The 20,093-nt window shown below is 56.7% G+C and overlaps 2 protein-coding genes across 2 annotated transcripts in view; one reads left to right on the forward strand and one right to left on the reverse strand.

Annotated features, from left to right (window-relative positions):
* The window catches only part of SLC5A10 (solute carrier family 5 member 10), a 38,530-nt gene that overhangs the window by 6,946 nt on the left and 11,491 nt on the right, over positions 1-20,093 (reverse strand). The window contains exons 8-9 of the mRNA XM_042045905.1: positions 18,000-18,205; positions 15,663-15,798 (exon numbers count right to left, since the gene is read on the reverse strand). Of these exons, the coding sequence (XP_041901839.1) occupies positions 15,663-15,798; positions 18,000-18,205 (342 nt within the window). The remainder of the gene's footprint in view (positions 1-15,662; positions 15,799-17,999; positions 18,206-20,093) is intronic.
* Positions 651-18,516, forward strand: LOC121672949 (protein FAM83G-like). The gene is made up of 5 exons (XM_042045898.1): positions 651-1,797; positions 8,107-8,274; positions 11,698-11,822; positions 12,593-14,039; positions 17,495-18,516. Exons 1-5 carry the CDS (start codon positions 1,303-1,305, stop codon positions 17,912-17,914), a joined length of 2,655 nt encoding a protein of 884 aa, XP_041901832.1. The 5' UTR covers positions 651-1,302; the 3' UTR covers positions 17,915-18,516.

Genomic DNA, 20,093 nt, shown 5'->3' on the forward strand with positions numbered 1-20,093 from the left:
GCAGGGTCAGGTAATGTAACCATGAAAATGTTGCAAACCCTATAGAGGAGAGAAGGGGACAGAACAGAACAGAACAGGATAGAATAAATGTTTTCATTTGGAAGAGCCCTGCAATAATCATCTGATCCCACTGCCTGACCAATTGAGGGCTGACAAAAAATGAAGGGTATTGTCCAAACGCCTCTTAAACACAGACAGGACACCTCGCTAAGAAGCCTGTTCCAGGAGATGTCTCCCTAAAGAAATGCTTCCTAATACCCGGTCTAAACCTGCTTCTGTGCGGCTTTGAACCGTTCTGGCAGCTCCCACCTGGTGGTCACCCGGGCTCCAAGCTCCTGGACCAGCACAGGAGGGGTTAACCACAAGACAGAGCTTTTTTCCTGGAAAATACTGACTTACCAGCCGGCACACCGGGAGAGGGGGCAATCTCAGAGGAGAAAGACTTTTTTCAAAGACAAAACACCCAAAGCCCTCCGGAGCCGCCCAGGACCCTCCCGCACCCGCACGCTCTGGGGGGCTCCGGGGTCGGATCCGCAGGTGTGAGAGCGCATCAGCCGAAAGAGTTAATCGGGCTGGGCAGGGAATGTGTGAAGGCAGCATGTGACTGCAGGTGGGGCAGGGCGGAGGGATGAATCACTCTTTTCCTTTTCCTCTTTTCACTTCTTGCTGTTACCTGTCCGGCCCCGGCACTGCGCGCTGGCAGGAGCCCCGAGCCGTGAGCTGCCAGGGCGATGCACAGGAGGCTGAGCGAGAGCGTTCGCCGCCGAGCAGCCCCCCGGCTGACCCGCTCCTCCAGGAACGAGAACCAGGGACGGCACCTCGGCCGAGAAATCCTGCTCTTCGCTGCCCTGCATTGAGCCGCTTTTCTCTTTGTTTCTTTCCCACTTTTTATTTCACCCGGTGTTAGCGTTGTCTTGGGAGAGCGGAGGATGAGGAGAGAGCGGACCCGGGGGTGAAGGACCTTTCTGGTGCTGTGGGTACACCTGGGGCTGTCTGCCTCGTCACGCAGCCCCTGCTGTGGGAAGCTCCGCGTTTTCCTTGCCTGGAGCCCTCTCGCCGCGTGGAGCCGGGAGCAAGCCAGAAACCAAACCCTCCTCCCCGGCAGGAAGAGCTCCGGCGTGGCAGGAGCCGTTGGAAAAGGGAGCGGTGCTTTTCCCAAGCTGCGCATTGGGCCGGGGAGGGTGAAGCAAACTGTGCATTTAAAGACTGGAGAATAATTAATTCTTCATTTATTGCCGACATCCGGCGCTCGCTGGGGGCACAGAGCTCCCTCGGGAGAGGGGACCGGCGTGCGGGGTCACCATGGCTTTCTCCCAGGTGCAGTGCCTGGACGACAGCCACGTCAACTGGAGGTCCAGCGAGTCCAAGCCCGAGTTCTTCTACAGCGAGGAGCAACGCCTGGCCCTGGAGGCACTGGCTTCCCGTGGCCCCGACGCCTTCTATGAAGTCCTGAAGAGGGAGAACATCAGGGACTTCCTGTCCGAGCTGGAGCTGAAGAAGATCCTGGACACGCTGGAGACGTACGACCCCGGCTCCGAGTACATCCCGCGGCACGGCAGCAGCGGCGGGGACAGCGAGGGCGATCGGAACAGCCAAGGGGACGAGCAGGACGTGGCCCCTTCCCTGGAGTACTGGCCCCAGAAGTCCGACCGCTCCATCCCACACCTGGACCTGGGCTGGCCCGAGACCATCGCCTCCCGCGGGGTCACCAGGGCCACCGTCTACATGCAGCCACCCATCGAGGGCCAGGCGCACATCAAGGAGGTGGTGAGGAAGATGATCTGCCAGGCTCAGAAGGTGAGGTGTGCCGCGGGGACAGGGCAGGATTGGCCCCAGGGCGTCCTGCTGAAAGTCCTGTCCAGCCGGGCAATCCCTGTCCTGCGGGAAGCTCTGCCCAAGCAGAGGCAGCGAGGCCAAGCGTGCAGGTTTTTCCTGGTAACCAATATTTGGGGATGGGGTTTTGCTGAGGATGCTGCTAGCCTGGATCAGCACTCCCTGGGAGCAGCACAGCCCTTCCCAATATCCATACGGCAGCATCGTTCATCCCAGGGCGCCTGTGGGAAAACCGATGGGGAGAAAAAGGGGTTGAGCTGTTCTCCAGCTGTGAGCCCATGGTCCCAGCCACTCCACAATCGTTATTCCCGGTGTGACAGCATGTGACAGGGCACAGGAACCTGGGATTGTGCTCTGGCTTCAGGCCCTGGGTCCACCAGCTTCCAGCACATGACCCTGGGGTCACGGCCTGGCCTCAGTCCTTGTGTCCACCATCCGTCCAGTCTGTGACCCTGGGACAAAGTAGTCAAAGCTTCTGGTCTGGCACTGACACACACAAAGATCAAGTTTGGCCCAAGATGGCTGCGGTGCTCCAAGCTGCCTCATCCTGGCTTTCAGAGGAAAAGGATGAGCTGGTGAGTGGGACAAGGCTGGGCAGATGCTGAAGGAATTTGGGTTGAGACTTGTCCTCCCTGTGGCGTCAAACCAAGGAGCAGGGAGTGGGGATGCCTGAGCATCCTTCCCGTGGGCAGGAGGACCAGGGAAGGAGGGAGATGGTGCCATGTGTTGAAGGTCAGCAGAGGTGGGCAGAGGTTGTTGGTGTTTCCCAGTGACCCAGCCCTGGTCAGGATGTGCAGCAGGGGTTGGTACCTGCTGGTTTCTCGGTGCTTTGAAGCTCTTTGAGTTCTGTGTGTCCGATACTGTGAGACCTCCAAAGAAGGAGCTTCCCAACCCGGAGGATGTTCCAGCAGGGAAACAGGGAGATCCTGCCAGGGTATCTGTGGAGCAGAGGGGACAGGCTGGGATGAGTTGGGTCCACCTGGCTCCTCCAGAGGCAGTGCTGGGGTTTACAGATCCTGGTAGGAGAGAGGGAAACCTGTGACATGCAGCCAGCAGAGCCTCTTCAAACCAGCTCAGGCAGAAAAATGAATCTCCCAACACAACCAAGGCAGCAGGATCACGGGAATGGCTGATGGGGGTGTCAGGGCTGCCCCACTGTGGGCAGGAGGCATCTGTGGTCACTGTCACCTCACGAAAGTCAAGGTGACTTGTCCTCACCTGTGACATTTTCCCCCACCAAAATGCTTTGCAGCGAGGGGAAAGGGAAGGGAGAGCTGACATCCCATGGGATGGAGGATGGGAGAACAATCCCACAACAAACAATGTCTCATCTTCGGGTCTTTCCGGCTGCCTCTGACTCGGGCTTGCAGCTCCCGCCTGGCTTTGCCTACTCACCGCTTCTCACCTGCCCCCACGAAAACGGCTCCTCCTGACTCATCCCACACCCTGCTCCTGCTCGAGAGCCGGCGGCTGAGTCAGGCATCGGCACTTCCCCACCTCCCCTGGAGCCTCTCCAGGACACAGGGATGTGGCCATGGTTGATGCTGCTGTGCTCATCAGCCGTACCTTGATGCCCCCTGAGCAGGGCTGGGCTCTGTCTCCCGGTCCAGACAGTCCCTGATTGTGGGATGAGGCATGGTGACACCACTGGTGACATGCAGGAGCCTGCTTGGAGCTTATGGCACCTCAGGAAATGTAGAGATGGGTGAATGCTTCATCCTGCAGGGTCTGGGGATGGCAGGAGTTACAGGGGCTGGAAAATGGGGTTCTTCCATGGTCTCCTACCCCGTATTTGAGGACAGAAGTCCCTGCAGCTGAACTTGCTGTCACACAGTGGAGCCCAGGTGACAACTTGTGGGTGCTCCTAAGGGTGGGGGACACTGGGCTAGACCACCCTGCCGGTTTCTGCCAGGGCTTAAGGTCTTCACAGCAGCTCAGAGGTGAAAAGGTTCGGCTGAAGAAGCCGAGAGCGGACAAAGGGACCGTCCTGCTGCCACCATCAGATGTCACACACACTGTCCCTGTGCTCTGTCCTCCCTGGGGAGATGCTGCTGAATTGTCCCATCCCAGCAGGCAGTGGAAGCGCTCTCCATCCACGTGCAAAGGAGTGCAGGCCTGGGAGAGGTTCACTGTTCCCTGCCAGAGGGTGACCCTTGCTCCAGACGTCGTCCCAGCCGCTCGCTCTGAAACGCTACCGGTGCCAACCCCCAAACCCCGCCGTGCGAGTCACTGTCCCAGGGCCAGGAGAGCAAAGTCCTCTGGCGTTGGCCCAGCAGAGTTCAGAGCCCATGAGAGCACTGCTGATGCAGGAAGGTCACGCAGGCAGAGCCGGCGTGAGGAAGCCGAGGGCTGTGAGGCCGCTCTGAGGGTCAGAGGAGCCCTGCTGCTTGCAGGAATGCGGCCAAATGCTGCCGAGTCCAGAGCCTCTATCCCAGGTGTGCCAGAGAGGGAGATGCAAATGATCCCCTCCTCTTTCTGGGAATGAATGGGAGAAAGGAGAGGCAGGTTCCTGTGGCCACGTCCCTGCTCTCCCTGAAAATCCCATCTTTGTGGCCAACAAGCAGAGGTGGTGAGGGATGTGGAGCACCAGCAGCTTCCCCCCAGAGACCTTCACCAGGTCCAGCCATGGCACGGCCGTCTCTTCCTTGCTGGGGATCCCCTTGGGCTGCAAAGTTCACAGGGTGGACCTCAGGAACAATTTCTTCATGGACAGGGTGGTCAGGCACTGGAAGGAGCTGCCCAGGAACGTTTGGTGTCCCCATCCTTGGAGGTGTCCAAGGAACGACTGGATGTGGCACTCAGTGCTCTGGGCTGGGGACAAGTGGTGATGGGTCCAAGGTTGAACTTGACAATCTTGGAGATCTTTTCCAACCTTAATGATTCTATGATGGGCAGGGAGGAAGATCTCTCTCCTCCTCTCCTCTTGGTTCCCTCTGACCAGAAACCAGAGCACAAAAACATTGACCTGGGCTCAAAGCCACTGGAAAGAGCAGTGACTCTGACCTCCTCTCTGCACTTGAGGTTCCAGGTTGGGATTGTGGTGATATAATTACCCTGAGCAACTTCCAGCGAAGGTTGGGAGGCCCTATTAATTACTGTTTACAAAATCTTCTGCTGTTCCTGGATGAAAGGGTCGACAGGGGAGAGCAATTATTAATGTTACTTGTCCCACCTCTCCTCCATCCCAACATGCTTCCTCTAATTGTGCCTTGGTGCCTGCCTAATTTATTAAATGCCCACGTGGTGCACCCCAAAAGTCATTATCTGATGATTCATAGTGAGACAATAAAGAGCTGCAACTTCCTCTATAAAACATGATCCTGCAGTTCATGTGCTCATCAAAGCTGTTCCAAAAAATCCCAACAGCATTTGCCCAGTGTCCAGGGGGATAAAATGCTCACTGCTCCTCAGGGTTTTGGGACCCAGCACCTGCACAACTGCTGTATCCAATGGATCCTGGCAAGATAAGCTTCACCTGTGTGGGCACTGGGAGCCTGCAGCTGTAGATTTAGGGCTGATTTACTCTGCACCCTCCAGGAGAACAGCAAAGGGATGGCAAAGCTTCCTGGGATGATGCAGCAGCAAAAGGGCTCCAGGAAAGGGAATGTCCCAGCACCAAGCACTGCCCTGGCAGAGGTGACAGGGACAGAGACAAGCTCACTCCTCACAGCCAGGTGGCACAGTTTGCTCCAGACAATGCCATTCCCCAACCTGCGAGGCAAGGAGCACACAGGATTTCACTGCTCTGGAGCAGACAGGCCTCCATTCTTTGCAGATTATCCCTGTGCCAGGCTTTGGCATCCCAGGGCTCAGGCGCAGGCAGCCCAGCAGCAGATTTCACCTGGACAAGGACAGTCACCACGTCGGGAGCGCTGCCAGTGCCGTCCTCGCTCTCCCGGCCTGCCTCACACCAGGGCAGTGTTGGCACGCTGGCCTGAGATCCCGGTGACAAACCGGGGCCAAGCCTGTCCTGCAGGCAAGACGCGGTGGGGAGGGAAGCGGGAGCTGAGCGGTGACAGGATGCACCAGCTGAGTAGGAGGAATTGGGTTGAAAATGTGGGCGACTGGGTGAGAGCTGGGCTCCCTCCCCATGCCCGAGCAGGCCACCCTGGGCCACTGCCTGCTGTGCCCTGGCTGCTCACCACCCCTGCGTGAGCAGGGCTGGGGGTGGGGACAGTGCCCTGCCCACAGCCCTGCAAAACTCCTTCACATCTTCAGAGCCACAGCTGCGAGCCAAGGCCTCGGGAATGCTGGGACCACAATGGGAAAATGCTCTTTTCCCTCCAAAATGAAGGTCAGCGCTATTCTCATCCCCATTTTACAAGTCCTCAACTTTTCCTGGGGAAAATACAGCGCACGGGCAAAGTGACGTGAACATGGAGCATCAGTGTCAGAAGCAAATCAGCTGCCACCAAACCTTTTTCCTCAAGCCAGGCACACACTGTCCCACCACAGGTGTCCCTTACCCAGGACTCATGGAAGACAGCTCAGCTCCTCCCCAGTTCCTTGCTGAACACGGCAAATCCAAGCCCAGAGCTCCGAGAGTTAGCTTTAAACCTGTCCCACTTTGCATCCATACAAATCCAGCAACTGCCTCAGTTTCCCCACCAGGACAAGGAGGATGAGCAAAACACAAGAATGGATGCACAAGGGAGTGAGGATTTAGCCTTTCACAGCAAAACCTGGTGCGAGGCTCTTGGGTGAGGATAAATGGGAATTCACTTAAAATCGACTGGCAAAGCCATGAAGTGCCCCCTCACCTGGCTCGCTGGCACCTCCCAAAACACTCCTGTGTGGTCAGGACTGGGGACACCAGGGTGGCAGCGGGGACAGCAGGGCTGGGGCTCCCCACACAGCCTTGCTCTTCCCCCCATCGCCTGCAGAAAAGAAAGGGGAGAGCCAGCAGTGTCATAACAATCTCCTGCTTAATTAAAGCTCTCCACGTCCTGTGGCACAAAACTAATTAAAAGGCAGCTCGGTGCTTTGAGAGCTCTGGACTGGATGTGTCTGAGTGCGCAAGCACCCAGCACCATCCCAATCCCTTCCTTCCTGAGGGAGGAGCGTCTTGGGGTCTCCCTGTCCTGCTTGTCTCAGCCACGTGCTGTGGCCAGCAGGGCCCTCCTGGTAGGGTGAGTGGCCAAGAGCACCCATCTGCCCCCAGCCCAGGGCACCTCCAGAACAGCCACAGAGATGGGAGCACCGGCAGGTTTCCGACCATGGGACAACGACAAGCCAGCACCCTGATGACAGGACTTTTCCCTGGGATAAGGGAGGCAGAAATCCCTGTGGAGTTGCCCTGGGATGCTCAGCTGTCTCCAGCCCCTCTGCCTGCCATATCTCATGAGCTGCCGCTCACCACCACGGGTGATGCCATCGCCAGGAAATCAAAATCCGTGGGCTCAGAGCAACCTTTGGTGCCCAGTTAGACATTCCAGTGCAATTCCCAGTGTGGCCCAGATCCATTATCCTATCACCCATGGGACTCACCCTGTCTGTGGCTGGGAGAGCAGCAAACGCCCTGGGTACAAAGGCAGCTCCAGCTTGTGGATACTGGTGACGCTGCCGTGTGACAAACACAGCTGTCACCGCTCAGGGCCTGGCACTACTGTCCTGGCTCAGCTCCTTCCATACAGCCTGGGAGGAAGGAGGGATGCTGTGCAGGAGGAGCAGCACCCCGGGCTGGGCAGTGAGACCAGGACAGATGGACACACCACTTAATGGTTGGGCTTGATGATCCCACAGGTCTTTTTCAACCTTAACCGTTCTGAGATCACTGCACTGCAGGTCTCTCCTTCTGGTGATCCCTGCAATGCTGACAACCAAACTTCTCAGCCAGAAACTGGACTCTGAATTTTGTGAAGCTCGTTAAAGGCAGGAAGGTTAGATTCACCCTCAGTAACTAGTTTTTCATGAGTTTATTATGCTATGAGCCACCACTGAAATTGTTAGGGTTGCAAAAAACATCTGAGACCATCAAGTCCAACCATGAACTCAGCACTGCCAGGGCCACTATTAAACCATAGCCCCAAGTGCCACATCTACCTGTCTTGGAGATCAAATTTTCCACGGTGACAGCAGAGGAGTGGGAGTGGGGATTTCTCCTGTCCACTCTCAGACTGTCTGGAGCTGGGGGCAATCCTGGGCTCCCCCACCCCAAATCCCAGCCTCCTACAGGGAGCACATTGCTTTGGCTCTCACAAAGCAAGCGCTGACTCTACCTTGGGTTGTCCCCAGCCATGCTACCCAGACTCATCTCACCTCTCCCCTCTCCAGGTCATCGCCGTGGTCATGGACATGTTCACTGATGTGGACATCTTCAAGGACCTCCTGGACGCCGGCTTCAAGAGGAAAGTGGGAGTCTACATCATTTTGGATGAGACCAATGTGAAGCACTTCCTTCAGATGTGTGAGCGAGCCCACATGCACGCTGGACACTTGAAGGTAGGGATGACCAGAGGTCTGAAGCCAGGGAACCTCCTCCAAACATAGGCAGATAATCAGAGTTATCAGCTCTGCTCCCTCCTGTCTTGGGGAATGACAACCCCCATGGCTAGAAGAGTTTAGTCCATTTTTCCTGTAGCCAAAGCTGGGGTTGATGCCCAAATTCAGGAGCAGCAGAACGGAGGGGAAGGGGTGAGAGGCGGGGATGTGGATTTGCACCCAGCAAAGCTGCATGCAGAAAGCCCAGGGGGCTGCTGGTACCCAACCAGTGCTGGGATTGGGACAGAGACGTGTTTGGGGGGTGCAGCCCCACAAGGGTGGGCACAGCAAAGCCCAGGGCAAACCTGTGAGCTCAGCTCCTCCTGGGGAATGAGCTGGCAAGAGGGAGGGAGCAGCAGATGCTGTGCCAGAGCCAGATCTGTGCTGTCACCAGCTCCCTGCCTGCTGCTGCCCCAGGGGCAGGACCGGCAGCAGCAACCTCCGGCCGGTTCTCGCGCTTTCAGGCTCTCCCGCAAGTCAGAGGCTGGAATTAAAAAACTCGATTTTCCCCTTTTCCGGAGCCTCCGCCCCAGCACAGGGCCGGGAGCGGAGCAGTGAGACTCCCACACTGCCTGAGGCCCCAGCAGCTGCCAAGGATGCCCTCACTGCGCTCGTTGTGCTGGGCAGCACACGCTGGAGGGACTGATCTGCCCGCACATGCCGTGTTCTCCGGCCACAGATGCACATGGAATCACTCCTGTGCACCAATCTCGTGTAAAACCAGGGAAGGCAAAGCACAAGGGGGGAATCCTGGCAGTGCAGGGGTCGTTCGGAGGGGGCTTGGAGCAGCCTGGTCTAGTTTAAGGTGCCCCTGCCCATGGCAGGGGGTTGGAATGAGATTTAAGACCCCTTCCAATCCAAGCCAATCTGGGATTCTGTGATTCCCCTTCCGTGTCCCTGTGTGAGCAGGGGGTGCAGAGAAAATCACCTGTCACAGAGCTCATGTGAAGGCAGAAGAAGGGGCAGAGGAGAGGACAGGGGGTTATTTCAGCCTCAAGAGCAGCAGCCAGAGCGGGGACCCCCACTCCAGCCACAGGACAGTGCCAGGCTCCCCCCTGGGCACAACGCTCCCATCGCCAGCATCGGATGCAAACACACCAAAGCAGCCCCACGGCCTCACTGGGGGCTTGCAGACCCCCCTCTCCTGGCCACGATCACTCAGCCTCGCCTGTTGCTCGGCAGAAAGGTGATGTTGCTGCTCCTGACGTCAGCTGGCCACGTGCCCGCTGCCAAATGCCCGCCGGGAAGGCCCGTGCCTGGGCAAGCTCCCCAGATTTGCTTACGGTGAGGGCCAACCCCTGGCTGAGCAGGAACACGTAGGAGCCACGACACCCTCACACCTGGCTGGCACGAGGTGGGGTAAGCGGGGGCTCAGGGACCCCCACGCGGGGAGCACCGGCTGGCCAAGCCCCACACCTTCCCCAGCTGCCGTGCCCGCCGGCCTGGCTTAATTGCTGCTCCCAACAATTAAAGCAAACACAGCAGAGCTTTTACCTGCGTCCAAACTCCCTGAAGAGTCTGGGATCCCGCAGGCTGCTGCCGCTTCAAGACCAGAAAAGCCAGCGCTGACGCACTCCGGTGTTTTCCTGCATTAGCAGCCCGGTGGCAGGACTGGAAAAGCAGGAGAACATCTGCAGAGCTCGGCAAATGTCTAGAAGTTGGGATTTGCCACATACTGCAGCCAATTCGCTGGCACGGGATGCAGGAGGAGGTGAGGAAAGTAGGGCAGAGTCTGGGAGCTGCTTCGTAAGCCAGGAGATGTTAACAAAACGTCCCTCGTTATCTCGGTGCCTTTGCTGGCAATTAGCAACCGGCTCGGGCAAGGCAGGCACTGCGTTGAGCAAAGGGCTGCCTGGGGAGTGATTCACCCACCCCGGCTCCTCAGCCATCCCGCTGCCTCGGCAGGGATTAAAGAAGCAGGGTTTACTTAACAGCAGCTATACACCAGGAGCCAGGAGGAAAAGGGACCGGCACTGGGTCCCTGAGAAAAACCCACGGCTGCTCAGGGAATTTGGGCAAAGGGTTGTCTCTGAGTGGGAGATCGATGCCCAGGCTGGTGATGGGCAGAGGGTGAAGCCTCAGGTGTCAGCTGCTCTCCCAGCAGCCCCATGGGTAGAGATAACAAGGGACAGGGATGGGAATTGCCATCCCAGCCTCCTTGCCAGCCAGCTCCCAGCCCCCTCAGTGCAGCACACTGACAGAAATTAGGGTGCTCAGCAGCAGTTTCCCCCCAGCCACAGCAGGCAAAAAGGAAAATGCTATGAAAAAATTCAAATACACCAAAATACCCTCCAAAATTTCTCTGTTCAGTGTATGAAACTTCTCTGGAAACAGGGTCAGGAAAGCTGTTGCTTTCACATCATCTACACTGAATCCTCCTGCCAGGTGTGGGGGAGCAGCGACCAGGGGTGCACCTGGGCTTAGGGCTGTGCCCAGTCATGGTCACAGGGAGAGAGCCCAGGAAAGCAGACGAGGAAGGCTGGAGGAGGGGAAGACAAATATTTTTGATGCTTTTCTTCAAAAAATGAAACACACAGAAAAACAGCCAAGGAGGGCATGACCCAGTGATGACACAGAGCCTTTAGCAACAGCATTACCAACATCCCAGCAGGAACAGGAGGAATGCAGGAGCTTTCTTAAGAAAATATTTTCTCCCCACCCAAAAGGAGCCCAGTTGCCGTAGAAGATGCTATCTGCTCTGCTGTGGAATGTGTCCAGAGACAGGAGCCAGACTGGAGATAAAAAAAACACCAAACATTTTCTCAGAGCCAGGGCTGCCCCACCATCCCCGAGTTCCCTGAGGAGGAGATCCAAATCCATTCCAGGGACCTGCTCCCACATCACCGGGTTTCATTTCCCCAGGGTGACAAGATGTTGCTCCACTGCCTGATTTCCCACCAGCCCCGAAAAGCAGGACTATATGCCCAAATTTAGGAGCACAGCAAAGGGGGAGTGTGGTGGAGGACAAACCCGCTGCCAGCAGGTCCATGTGGGCTGTCCTGGGGTCACCACCTGCCCCTAAAAGCCCCTGTAGATCTCCCACTGGAAGCAGTTGTGGAACCTCCTCTCCCATGGTGGCGTTTGCATGGATTGCAGGAGCTGGGGAGCGCTTGGCAGCACCATCACACAGCACTCGCCCACGGACACAGGGGCACCGAGTTCAAGAGATGGCAAACACAGCCTGGCACACAGGCAAAGCAGGAAACTCTCCAAGCTGAGTCCATGGTTCACTGCGTGGCCTTGGCCTCCTCTGAGCCGGCCATGAAGAGCGTTCCCACTCCTCAGAGGGGCTGTGGAGCATCCAGAGGGGCTTTCTAGGAGGGGTGGATGATGCTCTCACACCAGCCCTTGGCTCCTGCTCACACCTCTGCCTTTCCTTTGCAGAACCTGCGCGTCCGCAGCACTGGAGGGACAGAGTTTTTCACCCGCTCAGCCACCAAGTTCAAAGGGGTTTTGGCCCAGAAGTTCATGTTCGTGGATGGGGATCGAGCCATGTGTGGATCCTACAGGTAAATCAGTGACATCTCCTCTTGCCCACCCCCTGGAGGTGTTGGTCAAAGGATCGACATGAACCCACGTGGTCCAAGACCCCAGGACCCCATGCCAGACTTGCTCTCCTCCTCCTAAACTGGGAGATGATTTTCCAAGCAGATTTGGAGTGGGCCCCAAGGGGTTCCCACTACTCCCTACACCGCCAGGCCTAGGACACTCGTCCATCTCTGAGGTGGTGGGACACACCAAGCGTTTCTGTGCTGATGAACACAAGGAAGGACCAAAGCACCAACTGCAGCCAGTCCCAACTCTCACACCAACCTCAGCTTTTCCAGTCAATTTCCTACACAAAGTATTTTTCAGTTTGTTCAAAGGAAAACTTACTTTGGTAAAAAATAGACCAGCCCTGGTCAGGTTTTAGGTCTAAAAGACAGGTTTTATAAACATGGAGCTGAAACATTTCCTCATTTCTGGCCATAACAAATAACAAATCCATTTAAGAGTCATTTTTTTAACTAACCCAAACAGATCAACACCAAAGTAAAAAACTGGCCCACTGCAAACGCCTTATATTTTTACTTCAAGTCCCACTGTGCTCAACACTTCAACCCTTCACTCTAATTTGGGATGGAAGCTATTTCGTCAATCCCATTATTATTATTATTAATGTTTACAGTGAGATCACGTCCCTGCTGGCACCGTCAGTCCCCTGGGGAAAGCCAGGGCTGGGGAGAGGTGTTATTTACCAGCAAGTTCTCAGAGAGTCTCCAATGTGTTTCTGTTTCAGCTTCACCTGGTCCGCGGCAAGGACAGACCGAAATGTCATCACAGTCCTCTCGGGCCAGGTGGTGGAGGCATTTGACAAGCAGTTCCAGGAGCTCTACCTCATGTCCAAGGGGGTGAGCCTCAAGTCCATCTCCATGGGCGAAGAGCCCGAACCCGAGCCTGTAACGCTGCCCTCCGTGGTGCCGGTGACCCCCGCCAATGCTGTGGTGAAGAAGCTGATAAACCCCAAATATGCCCTGGTGAAGGCCAAGAGCGCTGACCAGATCAGCAAGACCTCGTCCGAGAACCAGGACAAGAACCAGAAGACAGATAACAAAGGCAAAGCACTTCCCGAGGGCCAGGGGGGTGACCGGCATGGTGACGTGGCAGACCTCTCCCTGCTCATCCACCCCGGACTCCTGAACCTGGAGAAAGCCAACATGTTTGACTACCTGCCCACCTGGGTGGAGCCTGACCCCGAGCCTGGGAGCGAAGTCTTGGGCTACATCAATATCATTGACCCCAAGGTCAAGAACGTGAAGCTCTCGCAGATGAACCGCATCAAAGTCTGCGACGTCTCCCAGGCCAGCGCCCAGCACCGGCAGATGCTGAAGAACAGGGAGATGGAGGCCAGGAAGAACTCAGACCATGAGCCACCTCTGCTGTCCCCCAGCCACAGACAGATCCCACAGCCCCCCATGGAAGCTCCTGCAGCCCCCACTACCAGCCCCATCGAAAGCATCAGCTGGACAACGAGGCAAGCAGGGACATTTGCCACTTCACCGTTGGGCCACCACTTGAAGCCACAGGAGGAGTCCTTGGAGGATGTCAAGCCTCCAGTTCCAAAGCCAAGGACCGTCCCTGTTGGTGTCCTCATGACCAAAGTCGTTACAACCTGTGACAGCAGCACTGCCCTGGAGGGTGACACACAACCACCACTGACCGACCAAATGGGTGTGAAGCAGGCGCGGGAGGAGAAACCCAACCGAGCCTCAATGGAGACCTGCCACGTCCAGCCAGACCGGCCAGTGGCAGCACCACAAGAGGACAAAGGGCCTCCCTGTGCCCACAACGGGCTGGGAGAAGAGGAGGAGGAGGAGGAGGAGGAGTACATCACCCTCAGTGACCAGGAGAGCTACTCCAGCAGCTCTGCTGACCACAGCTATCGCCGCTCCAATGCCTCCTCCATCTCAGACGAGTACTTCGAGGTGAGGGATCGTTACGGGCCCCTCCGGAGAACCAACTCGGACGTCACCCACAACGGGGAGATCCTTCCCATGCAGAGGAAGCTCAGTGACCCTCACATCAGCCGGGGCACCTTCCTCAGCCCCCTGGGCAGCCTCCCGTCCCTGAAGCACATGCGCTTGGAGGACATGACGAAGAGAAGGAGCAATGCCGTGGAGATCAGGCATGTGCTGCCCCACAACATCCTGGATGGCAACAGCTCCTACCCCAGCAGTGCCGCCCAGGTAGGACTTTTTGCTATAACTTTATGTTTCTCCACCCTACGAGGGCTGCAAACCTGGAAGTGACCCAGTCAGCTCAGCCAAGGCGCAGTGTCATCCCGACCTTTGGTGTTGTCCTAGATGCTGAGATCAGACTTCTCATGTAGGAGAGTAACACCCTGCACGTGGCCCTGGTCACCCAAGAGGTGACCAAAGAGGTGGTGGCCACACCACAGCTCTTGGTGTCCAGCAATGGGGAGGAGTTTGGTGATTAAAGATCACCCCACAGCACTGGGCTGGGGACAGAGCCCAGCAGCTCCAGGCACATCTGTACAGATGTGCTGGGACTCGCTGAGCTCCATCCGCAGTGGCATCATGCCCAGCTAGGGACAGACTGTGCATGCAGGCGTGTCCTTCTCAGGCTTGTTTTCCAGCGCCTTGCCAGGGTGATTAGCATCAAAGGGAAAGCGCTCGGACACATAATTAGGCAGAGCAAGACAGCGGAGAAACAGGGACAGCAACATCTGTGGGCGAGTGCCACAGTCAGCAGCTTTGTGGCTGATCCACAAGTGACGCCAGACCTTGTCACCACGCAGGGCCAGCACCCTGCTGCAATTCCATGGGAAGCATGCCAGAATCCCAGTGCTGGGAGCACAAGGTCACAGCAGCATCCCCACCACAGCCGGAGCATCATCCCACCCAGGCAGGGGTGATCACACTGTGATCCCCCTGTTTCCACCCAAGCTCTGCAACCTCTTGCACCTCTGCCAAGCATTTTGGTTTCTCAAGGCTCCCCGCCTGCTGTTTTTGGGGCATTCAAACCCCCAGGGCTAAACCAGCAGCTGAAATCACTGAAACTGCCTGGGGTTACCCTGGCTGAGCATCTAATCTGTATTTACAGGGAATTAAATTTACTATCCCAGAGTCCACTTGCTTCTCCCTTCCCAGCCAGTGACAGGGAGCTTAGAGCTTTAATCCTCGCACATCAAATACCCCTGAGCCCTGCAGGGCAAGGAGCACCGAGCTCTTTGATGCTTTGTGACCCAGGTCCCAGGTGCCACCTTGCTGGGGATGGCTGGGTACGCTGGTGTTCCTGCAGTAACTTGTTCTGGCCCTTTGATGAGAGGCAGATAATTAGCACAGCATCAGGGTTAGGAAAGCCAGCATTCGGTGGAGAGGTGCAGGGAAGAGTTTCTCCCATGTGTAAAAATAATAAATTGAAGTAACCCTTGATTAACTCTCGAAAACTCAAATCTGATGGGAATCGCCATCAATTCCCCCAAATGTTTTTTTTTCAGGGTCCGTATTTCTTATGTCCTGGCCCATTATCCAGTGTGGCCCAAAACACAGGTGGAGGCTCACTCAGGGCAAACATCGTGTTTTCCATGTCATGGAAACCGATTTCTCTCTCAGTTTCTCTCTGGAATTCACCTTCCCTAAATACACAACCCCATTCACACCTGGATGCACAGCAGGCTCAAGGAGAGTGCCAGGGGCACCTGGGTCCTCGCCTGTCCCTCTCCCACCTGCAGAGCCCCTGCTCCTGTACAGAGCAGAGGTTTCCAGACAAGCCCCCTCCCATTCACCCCTCAGTGACAGCAAAAATCCCCACCCCACCAGTTCCACGGCCACATGGGGGGCCCTTACCTGGGTACAGGACCCTGCTGATCATCCCTGGCATGATGATGAGAAACAGGGGCAGCATCTTCAGGTAGCTGGCCAGGATGGAGCCGGCCTTGGCGTGGCTCAGGTTTTTAGCAGAGAGTGACCGCTGGACGATGACCTGTGGAGAGCCAGGCAGGAGGGCTGAGCAGCACCAACATCTATTCCACATCAGCCTCTTCCTTGCCAAACTGCATCCCAAACGCTGGAGCCACTGGGCATCAGGCCCAAATGCAGTGTAGACATGCACCCAACCCACAGCAGGGTTCCTCTCCAGACCAGTAACAGGTTGGGGTTACACCGTAGCACCAAAAAAGCCCAGTGCAACCACAGCAGCACGTCCTCCTGCCAGCAGCAACCATTCCCCACCACCACCCTCCCCCCTCTTGCCCCTTCTATCCAATCTCCTCCCCAAAGAGTGCCCACAATGACATGGAAACCGAGTCCAGCCTCCTCCTCCCACAGATCCTCTCAAACCATCACACCTCAAAGCTCTGGCCAAGCTGTGTCCATCCACAACACAGCCACCCCTTGGGTTTTGAGGCAATCCCTCTTAAATAGGAAACATCCATAGGAATTGCTGATTCAAAAGAGCTCAGAGTCTCTCCAAAGGCTTCCAGAGAAGTGCTCAGCACTCAGCAGGATTTAGGCACTCCTGAGCAAGCACTGGCTCATTCTGCAGGCAGGCAGGAAGGACAGGGTGCCAGTTCCTGGGGTGGGATACTCGGGAAAGCCATGGCTGAACTTCTTCCCAGGAGCCAGAGCATGTCAGGAGCCACAGGAGCCACCACCCAGCTCAGGCACATGATGAGCTCAGAGGGAGAAAACTAAATCATCCTTAATCCTTCTCACCTGAAGCCATCTCAGACCTTAACACTGATTTTAAACAGCTCATTAAATCAATCTTGGGCTACCTGAGCTAAACTGCTTTAACACAACCCTCCTGGTCAAAGCAGGAGGTGGCAGCTCCAGGGCCGGGGAGGTCTTTGGGATATTGGGACTGCCTGAACACCGAGCTGATGCCAGCAGCAGCACAGTGAGGGTCATGGCAGAGGCAGGGCAGGTTGGCACAGCCAGCTCTGCAGCCTCCTGGCCCCAGCTCCTCCTGCCATCAGCACCTTGGCTCACCAGATCCCACCTCCCCTGGTACCTCTGCACAGGTGCAATCGCGCCTCCAGATCGAGGCGCAGGCACACCCAAAGAGGAGATAAACATCTGGTGACCACAGCCGTGTGTTACAGCCTTACCCAGGCCAGAATTAAGATTAATGGTGCTCAGACCTGACCCAAACGTGTGTCTCAACCCAGCTAATGAGAGCCACCCCCGCAGTGGTGTTGCAGCTCACTGTTGTCTCCTGATCCCACCTCCTCTCCCAGCCCTCCATCCTTTCATCTGATCCTGGCAGTCACCTCATCCCATAGGTTGGGTCTGGGTGACTGAGTGCTCTTTGGGCCTGACATGAGGGCTTGGATGATTAAAGTGGGTGTTTAGGCTGCTGCTGGAGAGAAGGTGTTGAGATGCGTTGTCCTGGATTTCCTGGCAGGAGGGACTTGGCTCAGGACAGCCCTCAGATTGCCAGGGCTGCTTGGGAAGCGGCTGCTGAGTGCTGGGAGTGTTTGGTACCAGAGTCAGAAATCAGAGGAGCAGCCATGGTTAAGACTTGAGGCAGTTTTGAGCTGCCACTGAATCTGGGCAAGGGACCAAAGGACAGAGGGATTTGTCCCTGAGGACCATGCCCTGGTGAAGAGGTGCCCTTACAGGGAGCAGCATCCTATAAAACCCAGAGCTCACTCCTCTCTCTGCTCTTTCCCAAACAGGGGACGCACATCTACCGCTACCAGCCCAGGACCCCCGTGGGCAGAGAGCAGGGCAAGGAGGTCTCCTGCTCCCCAACGCACGAGAAACCCCTCGGGGCCACCAAGTACCGAGGGGATGGAGCAGAACCCAAAAAGACCATTGCAGGCAGCCAGCCCTACTGGCAGAGCAAAGCCTTCAGCCCCAGCAAGCCCACGGCACCGGGCCACCTGCCCCCAAACAACCCCAGAGCATCAGGCAAACGCTTCACCTCCCTGCCCGAGAGCCAGAAGCCAGCCGAGGAGATGAGGACACCGCTGGGCATCCCGCTCTCCAAACTGTCCCAGTCCAAGCACCTCAAGAACAGGGTCGTGGGGGCCCAGGGTGCTTCTGTGGACTCCAAAAAGCAGCCCCCTGAGACTAGTGGCCAGAAGGACCAGTAGGTGCTGGTGACAGTGGCCTTGCAGAGCTGGTGGAGCCCAGGCGCCGCCGCGTTCCTTGGGGCAGGGGGTTCTTGTTTACATTTACCTGGTCGGTGCACCAGTACCACGTGGCCATGATGGACAGCCCAAAAGTCATCCCAGTCCAGGGCAGATCTCCAGAGACCGGGTCTCGGAAGAGGTGCATGGCATCTGCCCTGGGCAGGTGGCAGGTAGTGTTGGGAACAATCTTGGACGGCACGGCCTTTAAATAGGCCTCTTCCAGGTTGGGGTAACCTCCGATCTCGTTAAAAGCTGGAAAGCATCATTGGGGGAGCTGGTTAGAGAGGAGTGAAACCCGGCGGTCTGTGGGATCAGCTGGCAAAACACTCCCCAGCTCCTTAACCCTGCCTGGAAAGGGAGGGATCGTCCGTGATTGTGTTTTCTTCCAGTTATTTAAGAGACTCTTCTGTTATCATTTTGCACAGCAGGTCCCACTGCAGTCTGCCCTCCCTTCGGAGGGTGACCCGTGTCCTGGGACAAAGACTCCTCGAGGGACCCACCTCTTTTAACCTTGTACTGTAAAAACAACCTGTTCATTAAAGCTCCCTGGTCCCACAGCAGGAGAACCTCACCTAAGACTATTAAAATGCAAGATTAGGTGGCCTTGGACTCAATAAACTGCAGCTCAAGGTGCCTTGGCACAAACGTCCAGCCAAACATTTTCTACCCCCCTGAGCATTTCCCCAGCACCCCCATGTGCCCCCATCCCCAAACCTCCAGCAACCAGTAAAAGAAAAATAAGAAAAGAAGCCCCTTTTCACTGCATTTTTCCTAGGAAATGGGATCCAAGGTCTGAGCCTGAGCTCTGACAAGGAATATGTGCCTTCAACAAGCCCTTGCAAGCCAGCCCCCAAGCCCTTGGCAGCTGCCCTGTGCTCCTCCTGCAGCACTGCCAACCAGCCTCGGGCTCTGCCCTGGCTCCCCACTGCCTCCCTGCTCCTGGGGGGCACAGGATGAACCCTCCTTGCAGCTCCCCCGGTACCGCCAGCGGGAGAATTTTGGAGCCAGAGGCATCACTGTTTGGAGGAAGGGATGGGAGGCACCCACCCCACTCCCCCCACACCCCACGGCCACCCACGCAGCAGCCTGGGGAGATGAGCAGGGAGGGGCATTGGCACCTCCAAACCCGTGGCAGCTGCTGATGCTTGGGAGAAGAGAGGAGGCTCCGGAGGCCTCACAGAGGGAAGAGTCAAAGCAAGATCCATGAGCATCCCTTGTTGGATTCCCCACATCTGGTCCTGCTGTCACATCCTGGATCCCTTCCATCCCTGCAGTCCAGACCCTCACTCTGTCCCCTCCAGTGCAGCAGTGTGAGGTGGGAATGTGCTCCTGAGCAGTCTCCCTCCCTCAGGACCGTGCCCATGGGTGCTGCTGCCTTTAGACCGAGAAAAATCCCTCAGGCATCAGGCACTGGGACCACCAAGTGCCAGCTTGAGCAAATCCCAATTTCCAAGTATTCATCCCCTTCCACTGTCCTCTCCTGCCTGAGAACAGCACTCTCCCTGCAGCCCTCCCATTTCCATGACCAAGCTACAGCCCTGTCCTCATCCCAGAGCGTGCCCCTGACCTGAGGCTTTTGGGGAGCTGGCAAAGGGGCATCACCCACCATACTCCCCGTTGCAATCCATCCCCCTGTGCTTCACAGGGAGTCAGCATTTGGGAGCTCCTCCTGCTCTTGTGCAAGAACCCCTGGCCCCCCTCCAGCGCTTGGTTTATCCAGGCGCCAGCTACTCCCAAGCTTTGCATGGGCGTTGGGCACCAACAAAGGCTCTCCAGAGGCAGAGGCCGAGTGCTGAAAGCAGAGATTTGTGCCTGGGGGTGCGGACCTGCTCCCTTCCCAAAGGTGTTCGCCAGCAAGTCGTGGCACCTACACCTGCCAAGGAGGAAGAGCAGGGAAAATCCCTCCAGGCAGCAGGAACTCAGCTGGCAGATGCTGGGATACAGCCCATGGGCTCTGCTGGGATTAAATCCCTGTGGTGAATGACAAGTGGGGGTGGGATGGCCCAGTCTGTCTCATTTGTGATGCCAGAGCTAGGCAGAGCCATCACCAAGGTCTCTGTTCAGCAAAGTGAACTGACACAGGGGAGGGTTAGATGGGATATTTGGGAAGGAATTCTTGCCTGTGAGGGTGGTGGGGCCC

Source organism: Corvus kubaryi, unplaced genomic scaffold (genome assembly GCF_017639235.1).
Source record: "Corvus kubaryi isolate FWS band 111438036 unplaced genomic scaffold, C.kubaryi_AGA036_p1.0 65056, whole genome shotgun sequence".
NCBI lineage: Eukaryota > Metazoa > Chordata > Aves > Passeriformes > Corvidae > Corvus > Corvus kubaryi.

Coding starts and splice junctions, on each gene's coding strand:
- LOC121672949 (XM_042045898.1), top strand. CDS start 1,303: ATGGCTTTCTCCCAGGTGCAGTGCCTGGACGACAGCCACGTCAACTGG. Junction 1,798..8,106: donor TGATCTGCCAGGCTCAGAAG/GTGAGGTGTGCC, acceptor TCCCCTCTCCAG/GTCATCGCCGTGGTCATGGA. Junction 14,040..17,494: donor ACCCCAGCAGTGCCGCCCAG/GTAGGACTTTTT, acceptor TTTCCCAAACAG/GGGACGCACATCTACCGCTA.